The sequence below is a fragment of the Chiloscyllium punctatum genome, chromosome 29, assembly GCF_047496795.1.
Source record: "Chiloscyllium punctatum isolate Juve2018m chromosome 29, sChiPun1.3, whole genome shotgun sequence".
NCBI classification, from domain to species: domain Eukaryota; kingdom Metazoa; phylum Chordata; class Chondrichthyes; order Orectolobiformes; family Hemiscylliidae; genus Chiloscyllium; species Chiloscyllium punctatum.
In genome coordinates, this window is record NC_092767.1 from 79,931,623 (window position 1) to 79,956,980 (window position 25,358).

The following is a 25,358-nucleotide window of genomic DNA, read 5'->3' on the forward strand; positions in this document are numbered from 1 at the left end:
AGATCAGGGTAGATCAGGGTAGACAGGGTAGATCAGGGTAGATTAGGGTAGATCAGGGTAGATCAGGGTAGATCAGGGTAGATCAGGGTAGACAGGGTCGATCAAGTAGATCAGGGTAGACAGGGTAGATCAGGGTAGATCAGGGTAGATTAGGGTAGATCAGGGTAGATCAGGGTAGATCAGGGTAGACAGGGTAGATCAGGGTAGATCTGGGTAGATCAGAGTAGACAGGGTAAATCAGGGTAGATTAGGGTAGATCAGGGTAGACAGGGTAGATCAGGGTAGATCAGGGTAGATCAGGGTAGATCAGGGTAGATCAGGGTAGACAGGGTAGATCAGGGTAGATTAGGGTAGATCAGGGTAGATCAGGGTAGACAGGGTAGATCAGGGTAGACAGGGTAGATCAGGGTAGATCTGGGTAGATCAGAGTAGACAGGGTAAATCAGGGTAGATCAGGGTAGATTAGGGTAGATCAGGGTAGATCAGGGTAGACAGGGTAGATCAGGGTAGATCAGGGTAGATCAGGGTAGATCAGGGTAGACAGGGTAGATCAGGGTAGATTAGGGTAGATCAGGGTAGATCAGGGTAGACAGGGTAGATCAGGGTAGACAGGGTAGACAGGGTAGATCAGGGTAGATCAGGGTAGATCAGGGTAGATCAGGGTAGACAGGGTAGATCAGGGTAGATCAGGGTAGATCAGGGTAGATCAGGGTAGACAGGGTAGATCAGGGTAGATTAGGGTAGATCAGGGTAGATCAGGGTAGACAGGGTAGATCAGGGTAGATCAGGGTAGATCAGGGTAGATTAGGGTAGATCAGGGTAGATCAGGGTAGATCAGGGTAGATCAGGGTAGACAGGGTAGATCAGGGTAGATTAGGGTAGATCAGGGTAGATCAGGGTAGACAGGGTAGATCAGGGTAGACAGGGTAGACAGGTAGATCAGGGTAGATCAGGGTAGATCAGGGTAGACAGGGTAGATCAGGGTAGACAGGGTAGAGCAGGGTAGATCAGGGTAGACAGGGTAGATCAGGGTAGATCAGGGTAGATCAGGGTAGACAGGTAGATCAGGGTAGATCAGGGTAGATCAGGGTAGATTAGGGTAGATCAGGGTAGATCAGGGTAGATCAGGGTAGACAGGGTCGATCAAGTAGATCAGGGTAGACAGGGTAGATCAGGGTGGACAGGGTAGACAGGGTAGATCAGGGTAGATCAGAGTAGGTCAGGGTAGATCAGGGTAGATCAGGGTAGATCAGAGTAGATCAGGGTAGATCAGGGTGGACAGGGTAGACAGGGTAGATCAGGGTAGACAGGGTAGATCAGGGCAGACATGGTAGATCAGGGAAGATCAGGGTAGACAGGGAAGATCAGGGTAGATCAGGGTAGATCAGAGTAGACAGGGTAGATCAGGGTAGATCAGGGTAGACAGGGTAGATCAGGGTAGATCAGGGTAGATCAGGGTAGATCAGGGTGGACTAGGTAGATCAGGGTGGACAGGGTAGACAGGGTAGATCAGGGTGGACAGGGTAGACAGGGTAGATCAGGGTAGATCAGGGTAGATCAGGGTAGACAGGGTAGATCAGGGTAGACAGGGTAGATCTGGGCAGACATGGTAGATCAGGGAAGATCAGGGTAGACAGGGAAGATCAGGGTAGATCAGGGTAGATCAGGGTAGACAGGGTAGATCAGGGTAGACAGGGTAGATCAGGGTAGACAGGGAAGATCAGGGTAGATCAGGGTAGATCAGAGTAGACAGGGTAGATCAGGGTAGATCAGGGTAGACAGGGTAGATCAGGGTAGACAGGGTAGATCAGGGTAGACAGGTAGATCAGGGTAGATCAGGGAAGATCAGGGTAGACAGGGAAGATCAGGGTAGATCAGGGTAGATCAGAGTAGACAGGGTAGATCAGGGTAGACAGGGTAGATCAGGGTAGACAGGGAAGATCAGGGTAGATCAGGGTAGATCAGAGTAGACAGGGTAGATCAGGGTAGACAGGGTAGATCAGGGTAGATCAGGGTAGACAGGGTAGATCAGGGTAGACAGGGTAGATCAGGGTAGATCAGGTTAGACAGGGTAGACAGGGAAGATCAGGGTAGATCAGGGTAGACAGAGTAGATCAGAGTAGACAGGGTAGATCAGGGTAGACAGGGTAGATCAGGGTAGATCAGGGTAGACAGGGTAGATCAGGGTAGACAGGGTAGATCAGGTTAGACAGGGTAGATCAGGGTAGATCAGGGTAGACAGGGTAGATCAGGGTAGATCAGGGTAGATCAGGGTGGACTAGGTAGATCAGGGTGGACAGGGTAGACAGGGTAGATCAGGGTAGATCAGGGTAGACAGGGTAGATCAGGGTAGATCAGGTTAGACAGGGTAGATCAGGGTAGACAGGGTAGATCAGGGTAGATCAGGGTAGATCAGGGTGGACTAGGTAGATCAGAGTAGATCAGGGTAGATCAGGGTAGACAGGGTAGATCAGGGTAGATCAGGTTAGACAGGGTAGATCAGGGTAGACAGGGTAGATCAGGGTAGATCAGGTTAGACAGGGTAGATCAGGTAGATCAGGGTGGACAGAGTAGATCAGGGTAGATCAGGGTAGATTAGGTAGATCAGGGTAGACAGGGTAGATCAGGGTGGACAGAGTAATTCAGGGTAGACAGGGTAGATCAGGGTAGATCAGGGTAGACAGGGTAGATCAGGGTAGATCAGGGTAGATCAGGGTAGATCAGGGTAGACAGGATAGATCAGGGTAGATCAGGGTAGATCAGAGTAGATCAGGGTAGATCAGGGTAGATCAGGGTGGATAGAGTAGATCAGGGTAGATCAGGGTAGATCAGGGTAGATTAGGGTAGATCAGGGTAGATCAGGCTAGACAGGTAGACAGGGTAGATCAGGGTAGACAGGGTAGATCAGGGTAGACAGGGTAGACAGGTAGACAGGGTAGATCAGGGTAGACAGGGTAGATCAGGGTAGACAGGGTATATCAGGGTAGATCAGGGTAGACAGGTAGAGAGGGTAGATCAGGGTAGATCAGGGTAGACAGGGTAGATCAGGTTAGATCAGGGTAGACAGGGTATATCAGGGGAGATCAGGGTAGACAGGGTAGATCAGGGTAGATCAGAGTAGATCAGGGTAGATCAGGGTAGATCAGGGTGGATAGAGTAGATCAGGGTAGATCAGGGTAGACAGGGTAGACAAGGTAGATCAGGGTAGATTAGGGTAGATCAGGGTAGATCAGGGTAGACAGGTAGAGAGGGTAGATCAGGGTAGATCAGGGTAGACAGGGTAGATCAGGGTAGATCAGGGTAGATCAGGGTAGATCAGGTTAGATCAGGGTAGACAGGGTATATCAGGGTAGATCAGGGTAGATCAGGGTATATCAGGGGAGATCAGGGTAGACAGGGTAGATCAGGGTAGATCAGGGTAGACAGGTAGACAGGGGAGATCAGGGTAGATCAGGGTAGATCAGAGTAGACAGGGTAGATCAGGGTAGATTAGGGTAGATCAGGGTAGATTAGGGTAGATCAGAGTAGACAGGGTAGATCAGGGTAGATTAGGGTAGATCAGGGTAGATTAGGGTAGATCAGAGTAGACAGGGTAGATCAGGGTAGATTAGGGTAGATCAGGGTAGATCAGGGTAGATCAGAGTAGACAGGGTAGATCAGGGTAGATTAGGGTAGATCAGGGTAGACAGGTAGACAGGGTAGATCAGGGTAGATCAGGGTAGATCAGGGTAGACAGGGTAGATCAGGGTAGATTAGGGTAGATCAGGGTAGATCAGGGTAGATCAGGGTAGACAGGGTAGATCAGGGTAGATTAGGGTAGATCAGAGTAGACAGGGTAGATCAGGGTAGATTAGGGTAGATCAGGGTAGACAGGTAGACAGGGTAGATCAGGGTAGATCAGGGTAGATCAGGGTAGACAGGGTAGATCAGGGTAGATTAGGCTAGATCAGGGTAGATCAGGGTAGACAGGGTAGATCAGGGTAGACAGGGTAGATCAGGGTAGATTAGGGTAGATCAGGGTAGATCAGGGTAGATCAGGGTAGATTAGGGTAGATCAGGATAGATCAGGGTAGACAGGGTAGGTCAGGGTAGATCAGGGTAGACAGGGCAGATCAGGGTAGATCAGAGTAGACAGGGTAGATCAGGGTAGATCAGGGTAGATCAGGGTAGATTAGGGTAGATCAGGGTAGATCAGGGTAGATCAGGGTAGATTAGGGTAGATCAGGATAGATCAGGGTAGACAGGGTAGATCAGGGTAGATCAGGGTAGACAGGGCAGATCAGGGTAGATCAGAGTAGACAGGGTAGATCAGGGTAGATCAGGGTAGATCAGGGTAGACAGGGCAGATCAGGGTAGATCAGGGTAGATCAGGGTAGACAGGGTAGATCAGGGTAGACAGGGTAGATCAGGGTAGATCAGGGTAGACAGGTAGACAGGGTATATCAGGGTATATCAGGGTAGATCAGGGTAGACAGGGTAGACAGGGTAGATCAGGGTAGATCAGGGTAGACAGGATAGACAGGTACCGGATTAGTGGTGCTGGAAGAGCACAGCAGTTCAGGCAGCATCCAATGAGCAGCGAAATCAACGTTTCGGGCAAAAGCCCTTCATCAGGAATAAAGGCAGTGAGCCTGAAGCATGGAGAGATAAGCTAGAGGAGGGTGGGTGTGGGGAGAGAGTAGCATAGAGTACAATGGGTGAGTGGGGGAGGGGATGAAGGTGATAGGTCAAGGAGGAGAGTGTGGAGTGGATAGGTAGAAAAGAAGATAGGCAGGTCCGACAAGTCAAGGAGACAGTAACTGAGCTGGGAGTTTGAAACTAGGATGAGGTGGGGGAAGGGGAAATGAGGAAGCTGTTGAAGTCCACATTGATGCCCTGGGGTTGACAGGTAGACAGGTAGATCAGGGTAGATCAGGGTAGATCAGGGTAGATCAGGGTAGACAGGTAGACAGGGGAGATCAGGGTAGATCAGGGTAGATCAGAGTAGATCAGGGTAGATCAGGGTAGACAGGGAAGATCAGGGTAGATCAGGGTAGATCAGAGTAGACAGGGTAGATCAGGGTAGACAGGGTAGATCAGGGTAGATCAGGTTAGACAGGGTAGATCAGGTAGATCAGGGTAGACAGGGTAGATCAGGGTGGACAGAGTAGATCAGGGTAGATCAGGGTAGCTCAGGGTAGATCAGGTAGATCAGGGTAGACAGGGTAGATCAGGGTGGACAGAGTAGATCAGGGTAGACAGGGTAGATCAGAGTAGATCAGGGTAGATCAGGGTAGATCAGGGTAGATCAGAGTAGATCAGGGTAGATCAGGGTAGATCAGGGTGGATAGAGTAGATCAGGGTAGACAGGGTAGACAAGGTAGATCAGGGTAGATTAGGGTAGATCAGGGTAGATCAGGGTAGACAGGTAGACAGGGTAAATCAGGGTAGACAGGGTAGATCAGGGTAGACAGGGTATATCAGGGTAGATCAGGGTAGACAGGGTATATCAGGGTAGACATGTAGATCAGGGTAGATCAGGGTAGACAGGTAGACAGGGGAGATCAGGGGAGATCAGGGTAGATCAGAGTAGATCAGGGTAGATCAGGGTAGACAGGGTATATCAGGGTAGACAGATAGACAGGGTAGATCAGGGTAGATCAGGGTAGATCAGGGTAGACAGGTAGATCAGGGTAGACAGGTAGATCAGAGTAGATCAGTGTAGACAGGTAGACAGGGGAGATTAGGGTAGATCAGGGTAGACAGGGTAGATCAGGGTAGATCAGGGTAGATCAGGGTAGACAGGTAGATCAGGGTAGACAGGTAGATCAGAGTAGATCAGGGTAGATCAGTGTAGACAGGTAGACAGGGGAGATTAGGGTAGATCAGGGTAGACAGGTAGATCAGAGTAGATCAGGGTAGATCAGTGTAGACAGGTAGACAGGGGAGATTTGGGTAGATCAGGGTAGACAGGGTAGATCAGGGTAGATCAGGGTAGACAGGGTAGATCAGGGTAGATCAGGGTAGATCAGGGTAGATCAGGGTAGACAGGGTAGATCAGGGTAGATCAGGGAAGACAGGATAGACAGGTAGACAGGTAGATCAGGGTAGATCAGGGAAGACACGGTAGATCAAGGTAGATCAGGGTATATCAGGGTAGACAGGTAGACAGGGTATATCAGGGTAGATCAGGGTAGATCAGGATAGACAGGGCAGATCAAGGTAGATCAGGGTAGACAGGATAGACAGGTAGACAGGGGAGATTAGGGTAGATCAGGGTAGACAGGGTAGATCAGGGTAGACAGGATAGATCAGGGTAGATCAGGGTAGACAGGATAGACAGGTAGACAGGGGAGATTAGGGTAGATCAGGGTAGACAGGGTAGATCAGGGTAGATCAGGGTAGATCAGAGTAGACAGGGTAGATCAGGGTAGATCAGGGTAGATCAGGGTAGACAGGTAGACAGGGTAGATCAGGGTAGATCAGGGTAGACAGGTAGACAGGGGAGATTAGGGTAGATCAGGGTAGACAGGGTAGATCAGGGTAGATCAGGGTAGATCAGAGTAGACAGGGTAGATCAGGGTAGATCAGGGTAGATCAGGGTAGACAGGTAGACAGGGTAGATCAGGGTATATCAGGGTAGACAGGTAGATCAGGGTAGACAGGATAGACAGGGTAGATCAGGGTATATCAGGGTAGACAGGTAGATCAGGGTAGACAGGATAGACAGGTAGACAGGGTAGATCAAGGTAGACAGGGTAGATCCGGGTAGACAGGGTAGATCAGGGTAGATCAGGGTAGACAGGATAGATCAGGGTAGATTAGGGTAGACAGGATAGACAGGGTAGATCAAGGTAGACAGGGTATATCAGGGTAGATCAGGGTAGACAGGGTAGACAGGGTAGATTAGGGTAGACAGGGTATATCAGGGTGGATCAGAGTAGATCAGGGTAGATCAGGGTAGACAGGGTATATCAGGGTAGACAGATAGACAGGGTAGATCAGGGTAGATCAGGGTAGATCAGGGTAGACAGGTAGATCAGGGTAGACAGGTAGATCAGGGTAGATCAGGGTAGACAGGATAGACAGGTAAACAGGTAGATCAGAGTAGATCAGTGTAGACAGGTAGACAGGGGAGATTAGGGTAGATCAGGGTAGACAGGGTAGATCAGGGTAGATCAGGGTAGATCAGGGTAGACAGGGTAGATCAGGGTAGATTAGGGTAGATCAGGGTAGATCAGGGTAGATCAGGGTAGATCAGGGTAGACAGGGTATATCAGGGTAGACAGGTAGATCAGGGTAGATCAGGGTAGATAAGGGTAGACAGGATAGACAGGTAGATCAGGGTAGGTTAGGGTAGATCAGGGAAGACACGGTAGATCATGGTAGATCAGGGTATATCAGGGTAGACAGGTAGACAGGGTATATCAGGGTAGATCAGGGTAGATCAGGGTAGATCAGGGTAGATCAAGGTAGATCAGGGTAGACAGGATAGACAGGTAGACAGGGGAGATTAGGGTAGATCAGGGTAGACAGGGTAGATCAGGGTAGACAGGATAGATCAGGGTAGATCAGGGTAGACAGGATAGACAGGTAGACAGGTAGATCAGGGTAGATCAGGGTAGATCAGGGTAGACAGGATAGACAGGTAGACAGGGGAGATTAGGGTAGATCAGGGTAGACAGGGTAGATCAGGGTAGACAGGATAGATCAGGGTAGATCAGGGTAGACAGGATAGACAGGTAGACAGGTAGATCAGGGTAGATCAGGGTAGATCAGGGTAGACAGGTAGACAGGGGAGATTAGGGTAGATCAGGGTAGACAGGGTAGATCAGGGTAGATCAGGGTAGATCAGAGTAGACAGGGTAGATCAGGGTAGATCAGGGTAGACAGGGTATATCAGGGTAGACAGGTAGACAGGGTAGATCAGGGTATATCAGGGTAGACAGGTAGATCAGGGTAGACAGGATAGACAGGTAGACAGGGTAGATCAAGGTAGACAGGGTAGATCCGGGTAGACAGGGTAGATCAGGGTAGATCAGGGTAGACAGGATAGACAGGTAGACAGGTAGATCAAGGTAGACAGGGTAGATCAGGGTAGACAGGGTAGATCAAGGTAGACAGGGTATATCAGGGTAGATTAGGGTAGACAGGGTAGACAGGTTAGATTAGGGTAGACAGGGTATATCAGGGTGGATCAGAGTAGATCAGGGTAGATCAGGGTATATCAGGGTGGACAGAGTAGATCAGGGTAGATCAGGGTAGATCAGGGTAGACAGGGTAGATCAGGGGAGATTAGGGTAGACAGGGTATATCAGGGTGGATCAGAGTAGATCAGGGTAGATCAGGGTAGACAGAGTAGGTCAGGGTAGATCAGGGTAGATCAGGGTAGACAGGGTAGATCAGGGTAGATCAGGGTAGACAGAGTAGGTCAGGGTAGATCAGGGTAGATCAGGGTAGACAGGGTAGATCAGGGTAGATCAGAGTAGACAGGGTAGATCAGGGTAGATCAGGGTAGATCAGGGTAGACAGGGTAGATCAGGGTAGATCAGGGTAGACAGGTAGACAGGGTATATCAGGGTATATCAGGGTAGATCAGGGTAGACAGGGTAGACAGGGTAGATCAGGGTAGATCAGGGTAGATCAGGGTAGACAGGATAGACAGGTACTGGATTAGTGGTGCTGGAAGAGCACAGCAGTTCAGGCAGCATCCAACGAGCAGCGAAATCAACGTTTCGGGCAAAAGCCCTTCATCAGGAATAAAGGCAGTGAGCCTGAAGCATGGAGAGATAAGCTAGAGGAGGGTGGGGCTGGGGAGAGAGTAGCATAGAGTACAATGGGTGAGTGGGGGAGGGGATGAAGGTGATAGGTCAAGGAGGAGAGTGTGGAGTGGATAGGTAGAAAAGAAGATAGGCAGGTCCGACAAGTCAAGGAGACAGTAACTGAGCTGGGAGTTTCAAACTAGGATGAGGTGGGGGAAGGGGAAATGAGGAAGCTGTTGAAGTCCACATTGATGCCCTGGGGTTGACAGGTAGACAGGTAGATCAGGGTAGATCAGGGTAGATCAGGGTAGACAGGTAGACAGGGGAGATCAGGGTGTATTAGGGTAGATCAGTGTAGATCAGGGTAGATCAGGGTAGACAGGGTATATCAGGGTCGACAGATAGACAGGGTAGACAGGGTAGATCAGGGTAGATCAGGGTAGACAGATAGATCAGGGTAGATCAGGGTAGACAGGGTAGATCAGGGTAGACAGGGTAGACAGGTAGATCAGGGTAGATCAGGGTAGATCAGGGTAGATCAGGGTAGACAGGATAGACAGGTAGACAGGTAGATCAGGGTAGATCAGGGTAGATCAGGGTAGACAGATAGATCAGGGTAGATCAGGGTAGACAGGATAGATCAGGGTAGACAGGATAGACAGGTAGACAGGTAGATCAGGGTAGATCAGGGTAGATCAGGGTAGATCAGGGTAGACAGGATAGACAGGTAGACAGGTAGATCAGGGTAGATCAGGGTAGATCAGGGTAGATCAGAGTAGACAGGGTAGATCAGGGTAGATCAGGGTAGACAGGGTAGATCAGGGTAGACAGGGGAGATTAGGGTAGATCAGGGTAGATCAGGGTAGATCAGAGTAGACAGGATAGATCAGGGTAGACAGGGTAGATCAGGGTAGATCAGGGTAGACAGGATAGACAGGGTAGATCAGGGTAGATCAGGGTAGATCAGAGTAGATCAGGGTAGATCAGGGTAGACAGGATAGACAGGTAGACAGGTAGATCAGGGTATATCAGGGTAGATCAGGGTAGACAGGGTAGATCAGAGTAGATCAGGGTAGATCAGGGTAGATCAGGGTAGACAGGGTAGATCAGGGTAGATCAGGGTAGATCAGGGTAGATCAGGGTAGACAGGGTAGATCAGGGTAGATCAGGGTAGATCAGGGTAGACAGGGTAGATCAGGGTAGATCAGGGTAGACAGGGCAGATCAGGGTAGATCAGGGTAGATCAGGGTAGATCAGGGTAGACAGGGAAGATCAGGGTAGATCAGGGTAGATCAGGGTAGATCAGGGTAGACAGGGGAGATCAGGGTAGATCAGGGTAGATCAGGGTAGATCAGGGTAGACAGGGAAGATCAGGGTAGATCAGGGTAGATCAGAGTAGACAGGGTAGACAGGGTAGATCAGGGTAGATCAGGGTAGATCAGGGTAGACAGGGTAGATCAGGGTAGACAGGGTATATCAGGGTAGATCGGGGTAGATCGGGGTAGATCAGAGTAGATCAGGGTAGATCAGGGTAGATCAGGGTAGATCAGAGTAGATCAGGGTAGATCAGAGTAGATCAGGGTAGATCAGGGTAGATCAGGGTAGATCAGAGTAGATCAGGGTAGACAGGGTATATCAGGGTAGACAGGGCAGATCAAGGTAGATCAGGGTAGATCAGGGTAGATCAGGGTAGATCAGGGTAGATCAGGGGAGATCAGGGTAGACAGGGTAGATCAGGGTAGATTAGGGTAGACAGGGTAGATCAGGGTAGATTAGGGTAGACAGGGTAGACAGGATAGACAGGTAGACAGGGTAGATCAGGGTAGATTAGGGTAGACAGGGTAGACAGGGTAGATCAGGGTAGATTAGGGTAGACAGGGTAGACAGGATAGACAGGTAGACAGGGTAGATCAGGGTAGACAGGGCAGATCAAGGTAGATCAGGGTAGATCAGGGTAGACAGGATAGACAGGTAGACAGGGTAGATCAGGGTAGATTAGGGTAGACAGGGTAGACAGGGTAGATCAGGGTAGATCAGGGTAGATCAGGGTAGATCAGGGTAGATTAGGGTAGATCAGGGTAGATCAGGGTAGATCAGGGTGGACAGAGTAGATCAGGGTAGATCAGGGTGGACAGAGTAGATCAGGGTAGATCAGGGTAGATCAGGGTAGACAGGATAGATCAGAGTAGATCAGGATAGATCAGGGTAGACAGGGTATGTCAGGGTAGATCAGGGTAGATCAGGGTAGATCAGGGTATATCAGGGTAGATCAGGGTAGACAGGGTAGATCAGGGTAGATCAGGGTAGATCAGGGTAGATCAGGGTATATCAGGGTAGATCAGGGTAGACAGGGTAGATCAGGGTAGATCAGGGTAGATCAGGGTATATCAGGGTAGATCAGGGTAGACAGGGTATGTCAGGGTAGATCAGGGTAGATCAGGGTAGACAGGGTAGATCAGTGTAGACAGGGTAGATCAGGGTAGACAGGGTAGATCAGTGTAGACAGGGTAGATCAGGGTAGATCAGGGTAGACAGAGTAGATCAGGAAAATTCCTTGGGCCAGGATCAGAGTGGATATAGGGACAATGATCAGAGGCCAATGAGTTAAATTTCTGTTGAGGACTTTCTTGATTTTTCTCAATAAATTGAGTAAAAAAGACTCATTGAAAAGCCCAGAAAAATGCTACACTCCATTTGCAATATTTTATCTTGCCAAATTTCTGCAAAGTTTAGGGAGCAGTGCTGTGGGAGCAAATTGGGAGATTGCTTGTGGTAGTTTAATTTTAGACAGAGGGAGTACGATTATTAAGAAATGACGAGAGAGAGAGACAAGAGAAAGAATGATAGCTAGTTCTCTGGATTTCTGAGTTAGAGGAATGGAAATAAATTTGAGATTTCTGAAGGAGCATATATGGACTCTGAGGGGAATTTCATATAAAATTGTTATTTGTTAAAGACAAAATATCCAGAGGAAGGAAAAGATAAGGTCACATTACAAGCTGTGAGTGATCTGTCCCAATAGCAAAACTTATCAGAAACACATGTAAAATCGGAGCTTGTTTATTTTCTGTCCTTGTGAATCTGATATCTGAAAATTGGATGTAATTTGCCCCCTACTGATCAAATTTAGATAACAGCTCGTATTGAGGAGCAGATGTCAGCGATGGGTGACACCAACTGGGTGAAGTTTAATTCATTTCTCTGTTCCTGCTGACTGAGTTAGCAGAGCTTTTAATTAACTTTCACGCAAAGTAGGGCAAAGCACAGAATTAGAAACCAGAAAAGCTGGAAAGGGAGAATAACCTCAGGATTTGTCCCTCTGACAGACTTCGGTCCAATTCAGTCTATTTTCTCCATCAGGCACTGCCTCTTTGATGGTCACTCACTCTTCAGCTTGAGCTGTTGGCAGCTCCTTCCACAGTCAATCCCAGCATCTTCCAGACTTCACTGTTCCATGACTTTCCTTCCTAGATCCCACCTTCCAGTGTGTGTGTTAACTTAAGCACCTCCAAAATTGGTGTCAGTCTCCTAGCTCGCACTACCCATTAACAATCAGTCTTCACTCAGACCTTTGTCAGACCTTTATCCCAGGAAAAAGTGAGGACTGCAGATACTGGAGATCAGAGTCGAGAGTGTGGTGTTGGAAAAGCACAGCAGGTCAGGCAGCATCCGAGGAGCAGGAGAGTCGATGTTTCGAGCATCTTTATCCAAATCAACTTGGAATTCTCATCTGTTCCCATGCATCTGTGATCCCAGCCCCATCTCTGTAATCTCCTCCAACCTTACAACCTCAGAGATATCTGCATTTTGCCTCTTAGAACATATAGAACATAGAACGTTCCAGCGTAGTACAGGCCCTTCGGCCCTCGATGTTGTGCCGCCCTGTCATACTAATCTGAAGCCCATCTAACCTACACTATTCCATGTACGTCCATTTGCTTGTCCAATGACGACTTAAATGTACTTAAACTTGGTGAATCTACTACCGTTGCAGGCAAAGCATTCCATACCCTTACTACTCTCTGAGTAAAGAAACTATCTCTGACATCTGTCCTATATCTATCACCCCTCAATTTAAAGGCATGCCCCCTCGTGCTCACCGTCACCACACTTGGAAAAACACTCTCCCTTGTCTACCCCATCTAACCCCCTTGTCAGCCTGATTTCCTTCATGTCAACATTAAGAGCTTTGCCTTCACGAGCAACACTGGAACATACTCCCAAAATCTCTCCACCTCTCTTTTTCCTCATTTTAGATCCTCCTCAAGACTCATCACATGAACAAGTCATTCGTCATTTGCCTCACGGAGGCAATATCTGTCTGGGAAATATCTTTGGATGTTTTACATTTCTATATTGCCTTAGGACATGGAAAGATGTTGTTATGTACTTCCAACATTCTATGTTTCCAGTTATTTAGCTTTTCATAGGATGTGAGTGCCCCTGACAAGTTTTTTTTTTCCCATCCCTAATTGCCCTGGTACTGATGGTCTCTCAAGAACCATTCCGGAGGCAGCTAAGAGTCAACCATATTGCTATCGGTCTGGAGTCACATGTAGGGCTAGGATGGGTATTGGTGGCACATTTCTTTCCCTATGGGACATTAGTGAACCAGGTTAGGTTTGTACAACAGTCAATGATGGATACTATCACTGGAGCTCGCTTTCACATTCAGATTTATGGATTTAATCTCCATCAGGTGACCTGGTGGGATTTGAACCCAGTCTCTGGATTATAGCCGAGTGACCATAACGTTCAGCCGTGATGTCACCATCTCAGACCAACTGGAGTTCAAGCTATTTCACTGAAAACCATCAGTTCCCAACTATATTCCAAGCTCAGCCTCAGACTAATAACGACATTTACTGGCTAAATATCAAGGCAAAACAGAAATAGAAATGGAGGAAATGGTAGATTAGGATTGGGGGTAGCTGACTACACCAACAGGTTGTGATCTGAGCAGGGTTGCACGGTTGCACGGTGGCACAGTGGTTAGCACTGCTGCCTCACAGCGCCAGAGACCTGGGTTCAATTCCCACCTCAGGCGACTGACTGTGTGGAGTTTGCACGTTCTCCTTGTGTCTGTGTGGGTTTCCTCCGGTTTCCTCCCACAGTCCAAAGATGTGCAGGTCAGGGTGGATTGGCCATGCTAAATTGCCCATAGTGTTAGGTAAGGGGTAAATGGGTGGGTTGCGCTTCGGTGGGGTGGTGTGGACTTGTTGGGCCGAAGGGTCTGTTTCCACACTGTAAGTAATCTAATCTTAAAATAAAACTCTGATTAACTATAAATAAACAACTCTGCTGAAGCATCATCTAGACACGAAACATTAGCTTGCTCTCTCTCCATGGATGCTGCCTAACCTGCTGTGATCTCCAGCATTTGTTGTTATCAATTAACTCAATGCTCACATTGGTTTTTTGCTTTGCTGATAACACAGATTCACTAAAAGAACTCCATCAATATTCAAGAATGAGTCCCTTTACAGCATGGGACTATTATTACCCAAATATTGAACCAACAGGGAAAGGATTCAGAGACCACAGCCCCATTAAAGACTGAACAGTTAATGTCAAACACTGACTGGGTCTGCGTCGCAGAGGGACACTTTTCAGTCTCAAGGCAGGCTGGATGGCAAAGGAATGAAAGAAGCATGTGGCATGTGGAGGGTGTGAGTTGGGTAGGGATTAGCAGGATGCGGGATGTTCAGCCAAGTTCAAAGTGAATGATGGAGCAGGGGCGAGAAGCTGAAATGACCTCTCCTGATCCTATTAGGCTACAGCGGAAGAGCAAGAGGGATCCTGATTGGAAAACTGGAATAGCATTTCAACAATCTACCCCCTCTGATCTATCATGGGGGTTTAATTTCCATTCATCTCAATGAGCTTATTAACATTAATAAAATAGACAAGGATTAGTGTGATCCAGACAGAGAGAGAAGTGTTTGGAGTTGAATTTTGACAGGGTAATTTCTAATCTTATGTACGTCACAGCTACCTGACCTCTTGGTTAGTCATTATCCTCTCAGTCCTACTATTCTTACCTCCCACAGTTTGGGGTTTGGTAGGACACAGGAGTGAAATTTTCCAGACCCAACACCCCTCACGTTTAACAGTTCTCACTTTCTGTCAGACATGAATGTGGAATCAGATGAAAATAAGGACTGCAGATACTGGAGATCAGAGTTAGAAAGTGTGGCGCTGGAAAAGCACAGCAGGTCAGGCAGCATCTGAGGAGCAGGAGAATCGACGTTTCGTGAATTCCTAATGAAGGGCTTATACCTGAGACATCAACTGTCCTGCTCCTCAGATGCTGCCTGACAGGCTGTGCTTTTCCAGCACCACACTGTTTGACTCTGAATGTGGAGTCACTCTACACTAAAGCTTCAGGGCATCATCATTCTTGCTAACAATTCTATTGTGGTTTAAATGATCCAAAAGACAACTTAAAGAACATTTTAAGCAAAGATTATATTTAGCAACATCAGGAGTTCTTTCCGAAAGACAAAAATAGGTCAGCTCCTCAGGGTGTGTAAAAAGCGAATGTGATTCTTTATTCCATCCCTGATTATCCAATTTGCTCTTGCTCCTGATTTTTCCTCAATCCAGAGGCACAATTTTGATGCCTGAGAATGTGAGACAGGCGTGACTCAGAGGGCTGGAGAGATGTCATTGCTGCCGAGGTTAAAGCAGACCACTCCAGCATCCAGGGTATTGAGAATATCCAGCAAGAGGCCGTGGACAATGATCAGTTACAGTGATTCAGCCTCTGCCTAGATTAAAGACCAAGTCTGAATCCTCTCAGAATTGTACTGTAGCAAAATGAGTGTATCATCCAGGTACTCAAACACACTAAACCTCTTTGTGTTTACTGTTCCATACAAAGAAACATTCTTATATAAAAATAAACAAAGAACTGCAGATGGTGGAAATCTGAAATGAACACAAAATTGCTGGAGGAACTCAGCAGGATATGAAGAGAGCTATTCAGAGTTAACAGCTCAAGTCCAGTGACCCTTGTTCAGAACCCAAGGAATCATTCTTGTTTTCTTGCTGTGCTCTTTCAAAATTATATTTTGCCACTTAGTTCTTTCTGAAAATTGCTTTATCACTGACATGCCTCAAACCATTCCAAGTTGTGCATTTTTTTCTGACTAAAGTTACAATTAACACCTCCCTCTAAAAAAAATACAAGTGGCACCAAATATACAAACATGCAAATTAGGAGGTGGCCATTCAGCCCCTACCTCACCATTCAACAAAATCTGATTGCGGTTTCAACTCTACTTCCCCTTTGACCCTCCCCTCCCCTGTCAGTCAACCTTAAAACACATCCAGTTACCCATCCGCACTGCTCTCTGGGGAAGAGAGTTCCAAAGACTCTCATCTCTCTGGGAGAAAAGAGTTCTCATCATCTCCATCTTAAATGGAAGTCACCTTTTTAAACGATGTCCCCTAGCTGCCGTCTCTCTTCAAGGGGAATATCCTTTCAGCATCCATCCTGTCAACTCTCCTTGGGATCTTAAACATTTCAACAATGCCAACTCCTTATTCTTCTAATCCCCAACTGCATTGTCGGTCTACCTACAGACAGCACTTGGACTATAGTGGTTCCAAAAGACAGCTCAGTTGTTGGAAAAGCCCATCTCGTTCACTCGTGCCCTTTAGGGAAGGAAACTGCTATTCTTACATGTGACTCCAGACCCCCAGCAATGTTGGTTACTCCTAAACTGCTCTGTGAGCAATTAGGGATGGACACTAAATGCTGGCCTGACCAGACAAACTGTCATCTCTTGAGTGAAAATCAGTCTAACGGGATAGGTCTAATCTGTCCAACATTTCCTTAAGATAACCGTTTGGCTCCATTTCCAGGTATTGGTCCAGTGAACATTCCAGCATGTTCAAATATTCCATTAAATAAGGAGACCAAAGATGTACACTGTACTACAGATATGGTCTCACCAATGCTCTGTATAACAGCAGCAAAACATTCCTAATCTTATTTTCCATTTCCCTTGTAATAAACAACAACATTCCACTTGCCTTCCTGTTCACTTGTTGGATTTGCCTGCTAACCTGATGGGATTCATGCACCAGACTATCCAGATCCCTCTGCACCTTAGGTCCCTCTTCATTTACATAAAGCATTGTTTCTTTCATTTTTCCTGCCAAAGTAGGCAAGTTCACATCATTCCACATTATAGTCCATCTTTCAAATTTCTACACACTGTTTTTAGCCTCTCTCTTTATTATCCTCTCAATTGATTTACACAGACACACTTTTACATGCTCACTCACGCAAACCCTCTGTCATACATACACTCTCTTCGATTTAGACACACACACACACCACACTCACAACTCTCTCATAGGCTTATACTCCATCACACTCATGCACACACTCTACCAAGCATGCACACACGCGCTCACACACTCTTCCACACACACATACATTCTCTCTCTCTCATGCACATGCAAGCACACACACATATAAGTCTATGGGGTGAATTTGCATTTGCAGAATTGTAAGTGTAGATACTTTCTATTTTGTTCAAAAAGCGCATAATCTGCAGGTAGTCAGCCCATGTAGCATTTTATAAATTCCTACTTTGAAAATAGAGCCAGTCTGACTCAAGATTGGGATACAGACAGACTCTAACCTCACACTTGTAATGCATTGTCTCAGATGAGAAATCGCCTTTTTTTATAAAACCTTAAGTTATCGCGAGAATGTGACTTGAAAGAAATTCTGGGGTTTACATATTAATGAACTGAAACCTGCAACCCATTCTGAAAGTTAAACGACTTAACAGCAATCTAGGTTTGTTCAATGTATCGTAGCAGTTGCAAGACACTGTGATCTTTTGCTATAAATTCTGTGTCTTATGATCCTGCTCTACAATCATCTGATGAAGAAGCAGTGCTCCAAAAGCTAGTGCTTTTAAATAAACCTGTTGAACTGTAACCTGGTGTTGTATGATTTTGTCTCTCACAGTCCAACACTGGCACTTCCACATCATATCTTTGTATCACCAGACAATGTAACAACTACACCTTTGTTGCTATGGTAGTAAAGTCTTGGTTGAACCTACACTTCTGTGGTGAGTCCATGATCATTTATCAGTTATCATGATTGTCTAAGTTAATAAGTTACCGAGGTTAACTTTCCAGCTAACTCACAAACTGCTGTTCATTTCAACTTCCAAAACTTTTTTCTTAACAAAGTGCCCCATGAGACAGTTGTTCACAATATTAAAGCCTGGAGAGTATAAGGAACTGTGGTTATTTGGATATAAAGTTGACTAATGGGCGGCACGGTGCCTCAGTGGTTAGCACTGCTGCCTCACAGTGCCAGGGACCCGGGTTGCATTCCCACCTCAGGCGACTGTCTGTGTGGAGTTTGCACGTTCTCCCGGTGTCTGCGTGGGTTTCCTCCGGGTGTTCCGGTTTCCTCCCACAGTCCAAAGATGTGGATGTAGGTGAATGAGCCGTGCTAAATTGTCCGCAGTGTTAGGTGCATTAGTCAGGGTTAAATGTAGGGGAATGGGCCTGGGTGGGTTGCTCTTTGGAGGGTCAGTGTGGTCTAGTTGGGCTGAAGGGCCTGTTTCCACACTGTAGGAAATCTAATCAAAGAACAGAAAGTGGAGAGTAATTCATGAATATTTGTTTTTCAAAATGTGTGGTGTCAGCAAAATGTCAGTCAAATATTTATCCATGTCTACCTTAAAAACGTTTAATGATCCATCTCCACCAGCCTCTGGGGATGAGAGTTCCAAAGGCTCTCAACCTTCTGGGGAACAAAGAGTACTCTTCATCTCCATCTTAAATGGAAGACACCATCTTTTTAAACCGTGACCCCTCGGGGTCAATGCTAAGGTTTCGGTTCCTTTTTGCTATTTACTCATGATTGGACACGGCTTAAGTTCAAAGTTTGCAGATGAAGTGAAACTTGAAAATGCAGGAAACTGAGAGGAAGATAGTAATAGAATTTGGCAGGGCTTGGAGAAATGTATGAAATTACACATGACAAGTGAAAATTAATACAGAGATTTGTGAAGTTACGTACATTTAGGAAGAAAGAGCAGGAGACACAAAAGAAACAAAATGATCTGGTTGGAAAATGGGCAGGATTGGAGAAAGCCAGGATCTTGCCTGAGAATGTTTTTGAAGCTAACAGTACAAGATGATAAAACCCATCAAAAGTAAAACATTTGGTATCCTTATTTTTCTCAGTACAGTTAGTTCAAAAGGAAGGGTGTTATGATAAACCTTTGTAAATCACTGCTTGGGTTTAAACTAGAGGATTGTATTCAGCTACTGGGGAGGCAATGGCATAGCAATATTGTCACTGGACTGTTCATCCAAAGACCCAGATAATGTTCCCGGGACCTGGGTCCGAATCATGTCACAGCAGATGGTGGAATTTAAATTCAATAAAACCTGGAATTAAGAATCTAATGACAACCACAAATCCATTGTCAATTGTTGGAAGAATCCATCTGGCCTGCTAATACCCTTTAGGGATGGAAATTTCCATCCTTACCTGGTTTGGTCTACATGTGACTTCAGACCCACAACACCATGGCTGACTTGTAGCTACCCTCTGGGCAATTAGGGATGGGTAATAAATGCTGGCCTAGCCAGCAATGCCTTCATGCTGTGATCAAATGGAAAAAACAAAATTCTGAGCAGCAAGCTTTCGGAAGGAAGAGAAGACCTTAATGAGGGCATTTCCAGGAATAGTTTCGGGGATGAGGGACTTTACTCACGAGGGGAGACTGGTGAAACTAGGATTGTTCTCCTTAGAGCAGAGAAGGTTAAAGGGGTGGGTTTGGTATGGTTTCCAAAATCATGAGTCACTTTGATACAGTGAAAAAGGAGAAATTGTTTCCATTGCAGAAGGATCAGTAAGAAGAAGGAACAAATTGAAGTTAATTGGCAAAAGAATGTGAAAGATCAAAGGAACATTGTGAGCTATTGCAATCTTGAAAGTGCAGTGGATTCAACTCCCAAACAAAATGGAATTGGTTTAATATTTAAAAGGAAAAATCAACAGGGCTATGGTGAAAGCATGGAAATAGAACTTGAAATAACTCTTCAGAGGCTGCATCCCATCACCAATCACCTTTTATTTACAAATGCATAGCCTTTGACAATAACATTGCCTCTCACTGAGTCAGGTATTCAGGGTCTCAATATCCCTAATATTCATCCATTTATGTCAGCCAGATTAACAGCCCCAACCAGCGAACTCATGTCATATGAGGTCCAGTAAGCTGACCTCATCACAATCAGTAGCTAGAACTCACTGAATAGACCAATTGGACCAAAGGGTCTGTTTCCATGCTGTCTGACTCTATGAAAGAGTACAGATCCTTCAAAAGATCAGCCTCGGGATCAGTGGACCAACAAGCCTCCTTCTACATGACCTGAGCCTCACACTGCGTGAGCTGAGAGTTGGAGAAGCTGTCCAGACTATTGCGTACGGACTCAGAGTCTGTTGGTTGTGAGAATTTTGAGCACTTCAGTTGCTATTTATGATGCAAATCAACTTCACCCGCAATGAATGCTGCGTGCTCTGACAAATACAATCATGATTCATTCACAAGCCTCACGAACTGAAGAGCTTGTTAATTCCTGTGATTTATGTGGGTAACTGAAATGCAGTTTTTTGCACGTTTAAATCTCCTACATGAATTCCAAACGTTAAAGTAATTCCAGGAAAGAAATGGACATATGAGCAAATCACGAACATTGAAAACACTAAAACCAGGTCAAAGTTTAATGCTCACCCCTCCGATTAGAGAAAGTGGCTTTCGGTATTAGATTTCAGCCAATCATGGCTATCACTCCATTACTTCATGAACAGCAGAAGGATGGGGTGAGGGAGAAATGAGTGTGAGATTATAAGCAATAAAGTAAAACTAAAAATATTGGAAGAGAGATTCAAGAGAACAAGCTGCTAAAACGTTGTTTGCCCCATTTCTAAAGCCTATATCATATTACTTGGTCCCCATATTAAAATAATAAAGCTTGCACCCCGCCCCCCTCCCCCCCCCACCCCAACCCCCATCCCTTCATAGTCTGGTTGCATTATGACAGTAATAGCCGGTAATTTATCAAATTATGAGATGGTTAGGCTGACATGATACTCTCAAGGATGCGTTTTTAAAGATTACCAGCTGATAGTCTGAGTGACTTCAATTATTTTAATCTTTGCTTTCATCTGTCTTCAGTTAGCAAATCCAAACTCCTCAGATTCAGGCATCTGGTTCTTATCCGAAATGTTTCTTTTGAATTTAAGTGGAATAAGCGTGGCTGCCCTTTTGTGCAAACTTTGCAATGCTGGTTTGAAAAAAACAAACATTGCAGTCTGTGAGTGGGTGACAAAGGGCAGATCCCCTTTAGCACCAGGAGCCTACATACAGAGCAGCTATAGTGCAAACAGTCATCTGACAAAATCATCAACTTCAAGAGTCAAACAGCCCCATTGTCTGCCACTGGCAGCTGGCATGAAAACAAATGATGTGGAGATGCCAATGTTGGACTGGGGTGGTCAGGGTCAGAGGTCAGACAGCACCAGGTTAAGGTCCAATGAGTTTATGTGAAATCACGTGGGGCAACGTTGTGAAAGCTTGTGATTTCAAATTAACCTGTTGGACTATAACATGATGTTGTCTGACTTCTGGCCATGAAATAACATGTTCAATGAAACTCTAAGACGTGCTGAAAAAAGTGAACAGAGTAACTATTTATAGAGTCATAGAGCTGTACAGCACAGAAACAGACCATTCGGTCCAAATTGTCCATGCTGACCAGAAATCCTAAAGTAATCCAGTCCCCTTTGCCAGCACATGACCTATATCCACCTATACCCTTCCTATTCATGTCTCCATCCAGGTGCTTTTAAATGTTGTAATTATGAACAGTCTTTGTCAGAAGATGAAGAAATTGTAGAGGGGGCACATTGAACTGTAACCCAGTTAGGAACGGATGTGAGCAGAAGGGTGTGGGTGGGGGTTGGTGGAAAGGAGGGGGGAGCTCATGGAGAAACACCAACACATATCACATCCAGTCAGACACACATATGTACACCCTCTTATACTCACACATCACAGGGGAGGCTGGATAGCATGCAATGTACTGAAATGAAAAACAGGAGGAGGTTAAACGGATGAAATAAAATGAAAATAAGATGATATAAGCAGAATGAAAGAAATTAAAAACATTTCTGAGCAGCAGAGACTGCGCTGAGATGGAACTGAGTATTCCAGCATGTTTTGGCTGTGATTCAGATTTGCAGCATCTGCAGTATCTGATTTTATTTGATGCACCACATATTAATGATTTTGCTGAAAATAAATCCCTCTTCCTCAGTAGTTATATGTATTTTTATATTTCTGCAGAGGTCTTGCATCTAGAATTTCAGGCAATCTTCAAATGTCATACTTCAAGGTATCAAAAATATATATATATATCTGTAAAAATGGAAAAATGTCCGACTGTAATTTTGTGGTTCTGATCCCTAAGATCAGCCTTTTTAGGCAGGTACTTTATGAAGACGCTAGGCAGTAGGAGGGCCATCATTAGTGTGAAACATTGACTCTATTTGTCCCTCTGCAGATATTGTCTGTCTGTTGAGTATTTCCAACATTTTTGGTTTATATTTAACACCCCAGACTATCTGTGAACAGTACGAGAATTATGACAATTTGTAGAATTTGACTCTTTCCTTTACACAATGTCCTCAAAGAACTTGGGAATTTCAGGGTTCTGTTGATGTTCTACCTTGGTCCTCGCCTTGAATCTCCTTCGAAGAGAATGGCACATCTGTCCGAGTTCTCCTTCGCTTATGAGGAGTTATATCCTCTGTGGGAAAAGATGGGCTTTGAGTGACAGAGGCTTTATCGTAATCTGCAGTCAAAGCCACGGCCAAGGTTCCTTTGGGAGCATCTGGCAACATCTCCTGGACATGTTCCTCTCGACTTTCCAACAGTTTTGAGGTTGATGGTGGCATGGCCCCATTCTGACTTCCATTAGTCTGTGAGTAAACGTTACTGACCTTAATCTTGTGTTCCCCAGTGTTATTGTAGACTTTGTATCTGATCATAAGGATGATGATGAAAACCAACACAGAGGCCACAATGATGCCACCAATGATGATGATCATGGTCCCACCAAGGAACTGGGTGTGCATGGATCGACACTGCGTGTATTCCTTCTCTGTGGTGAACTGTACACAGCCTATAGCCCGTGTCGCAGTCAAAGTGGTAATTCCATCATCATAGACAGCCAGAACACACAGGTCATAGTCTCGTCCAGCAACTAAGTCTTTCACAAGAAACGTCTTGCTAGAAGATGGAATCATTCTGTAAAACAATTTAAGATTATATCAATAAACATGATCCTGCAACACTCCAGTGAAACTCAAATCCATCAATTTGTATCTAAATTGTTCCACTTGCATAGCAAAATGACTTGAGGTGCATTGCAGGAGGGCTAGATAATGAGCTGTGATACTCAGCCACATTAGGAAATGTTAGCACAACCTACCAAAGATATGTTCAAAGAACTAGATTTTAATCGAGGAAGTTAATGAGATCCTATCCTTTATTACATGAAGAATTAACATAAATGTAAGGATGTTATGCTTCAGATGTAGACAGATTTCATGTGACCGCATCTTGAATACCATGCGCAGTTTTGGTCTCCTTATTTAAGAAAGGATACTAATTCATTGGAGGTGGTCTAGAGGGGGTTAACTGAATTGGTCCCTGGATGGAGGGGGTTGTTTGATGAAGAAAGGCTGGACAGACTGGGCTGGTTCTCACTGGGGGTTAGAGAGTGAGGGGGGTGAGCTGATTGTAGTGTATCTCTGGTGGGTCAGTCTGGTGGGTCAGTCTGGAACTAGGGGGCACTGATTACAATTAGGGGGTCACCCTTTCAGGACAGAGATGAGGGTTTTTCTTTCAGAGTGTTGTGAGTCTTTGAAACTCTCTGCCTCAGGAGGTGGTGGAAGGAGGCCATTGAGCACTATTGAGGTAGAGACAGATCGATTCTTGACAGAAAGAGAGGTCTAAAGTTTTTGGGAGAAGATGGAATTGCCAACTATGAAAAATACACACATCGGTGAGCTTATTGAATGGTGAAGCAGGGCTTAATGAGCTGAATGATCTAATCTGCGACTAATTTCTAGCACGTTTAGAAATGAAGAGGGTATAATGTTTGGAGAATTGCATTGCATGGTTATTTAATGCCATTGTTAAAGTTGAAAAATGCAAGTGGTAAACATTAAGTGTGTTTAAGCCCATGTAAACAGGATGGAACTATGACACTGGAGTGGAGAAGGGAGCTGTAAGACTGAGGAAGTCAATAAACTTAAAAGCTGTAAGCACACAGCGTCCTCACTGCAGTGTTACCATGAGAGTGGCTGGTACAGCCCAAAGGGCAGCATTGAAGGGCAGAAACATCCTGTAAGTGGATTGGAGATGTACCAGGAGGCTGGCATATTGGATGCCAATGTTTGTGGATATGGGATGTGTGCGTGGCCAGTGGCCATGGTGTGTACTCAGTATCCAACATGGAGGCCCTTTCGAGCAAGTTGTGAGCTAAAGTTATCAGGTACCCACTCTGAAACCCACATCTTGAAATCTTGATGTCTAGTGTTTAACAAGCCATAAACCCCTTTATTTGGGAATTTTCCGCTGACTAGCGAGAACCTCACCCTCACTGCTTAGCACAGGCAATGACTTGCTCCCCATATTAAGATGGACCTGACTGGATTCCTCATGTGATTCTGCCACAGATCATTTCACTCAGACCCCTATAAATCCTGCTGTATGCAACTTGCTTTGTTTCATCTGCTGGCTGTTCTATTAACAGGGAAGTGAAGACACTAGTTAGATTACAGCTGAACATTCTGAACAGTTTTAGGATCCATTGGAGGCAGTTCAGAGATGGTTCATTATGGTGCTATTGGCTGTAGAGGGACTGTATTATAGGGAGAGAGGTTGTGTCTGTACTCACTGAAGTTTAGAAGAGTGAGAGGTGACCCTTATTGAAACATGTAAGATATTTAGGGACTTGACAGAGTAGGTGTGGGAAGGTTGTTTACCCTTCTAGAAGTTTACGCCTGGGGACATCATCTGAGAATGAGGAATTGCACATTTAAGACAGAGATGAAGATACTTTTCTGCCTTCAGAAGGTAATGAATCTCTGGGATTCTTTACTGCAGAGAGCTGTCAAGGTTGGGTCATTAGGTAAACTCAAGATGGAGAGAGACAGATTTCTAACCAAGAAGGGAACCAAGAGTTATGGGGAAAAGACAGGAAATTGGAGTTGAGGATGATCAGATCAGCTCTGATCTCATGAATGGTGGAGCAGGATCGATGGACTGAATGGCCTACTTCTTCTCTTGTTGTTCCAATAAAATCCGAAGAAATTGCTAAACATGCTGCATACTACAGCTGAATGCAGAGACTGACCAAATGGCTAAGTAACTGATCAATGCTCTAAAACCCTTTCTGTGTTGTTTGTTGAGGTGAATTTCAATCCCACAAATTTGTAAACAAAATCCCACATACAGAGTAACATTGTGACACAATTTAAATAAATCCACT

At 45.6% G+C, this 25,358-nt stretch overlaps 1 protein-coding gene across 5 annotated transcripts in view; it reads right to left on the reverse strand.

The window, feature by feature from the left end:
- LOC140454652 (leucine-rich repeat and fibronectin type III domain-containing protein 1-like protein) overlaps positions 1 to 25,358 on the reverse strand; it is a 261,787-nt gene that overhangs the window by 25,444 nt on the left and 210,985 nt on the right. For all 5 annotated transcript variants that reach the window (XR_011952735.1, XR_011952738.1, XR_011952736.1 and 2 more), the window contains one exon: positions 22,527 to 23,107. Coding sequence is in view for 1 of the 5 variants with exons in the window: in XM_072549571.1 (XP_072405672.1) it covers positions 22,527 to 23,107 (581 nt within the window). In the remaining 4 variants the exon portion in view is untranslated. The remainder of the gene's footprint in view (positions 1 to 22,526; positions 23,108 to 25,358) is intronic.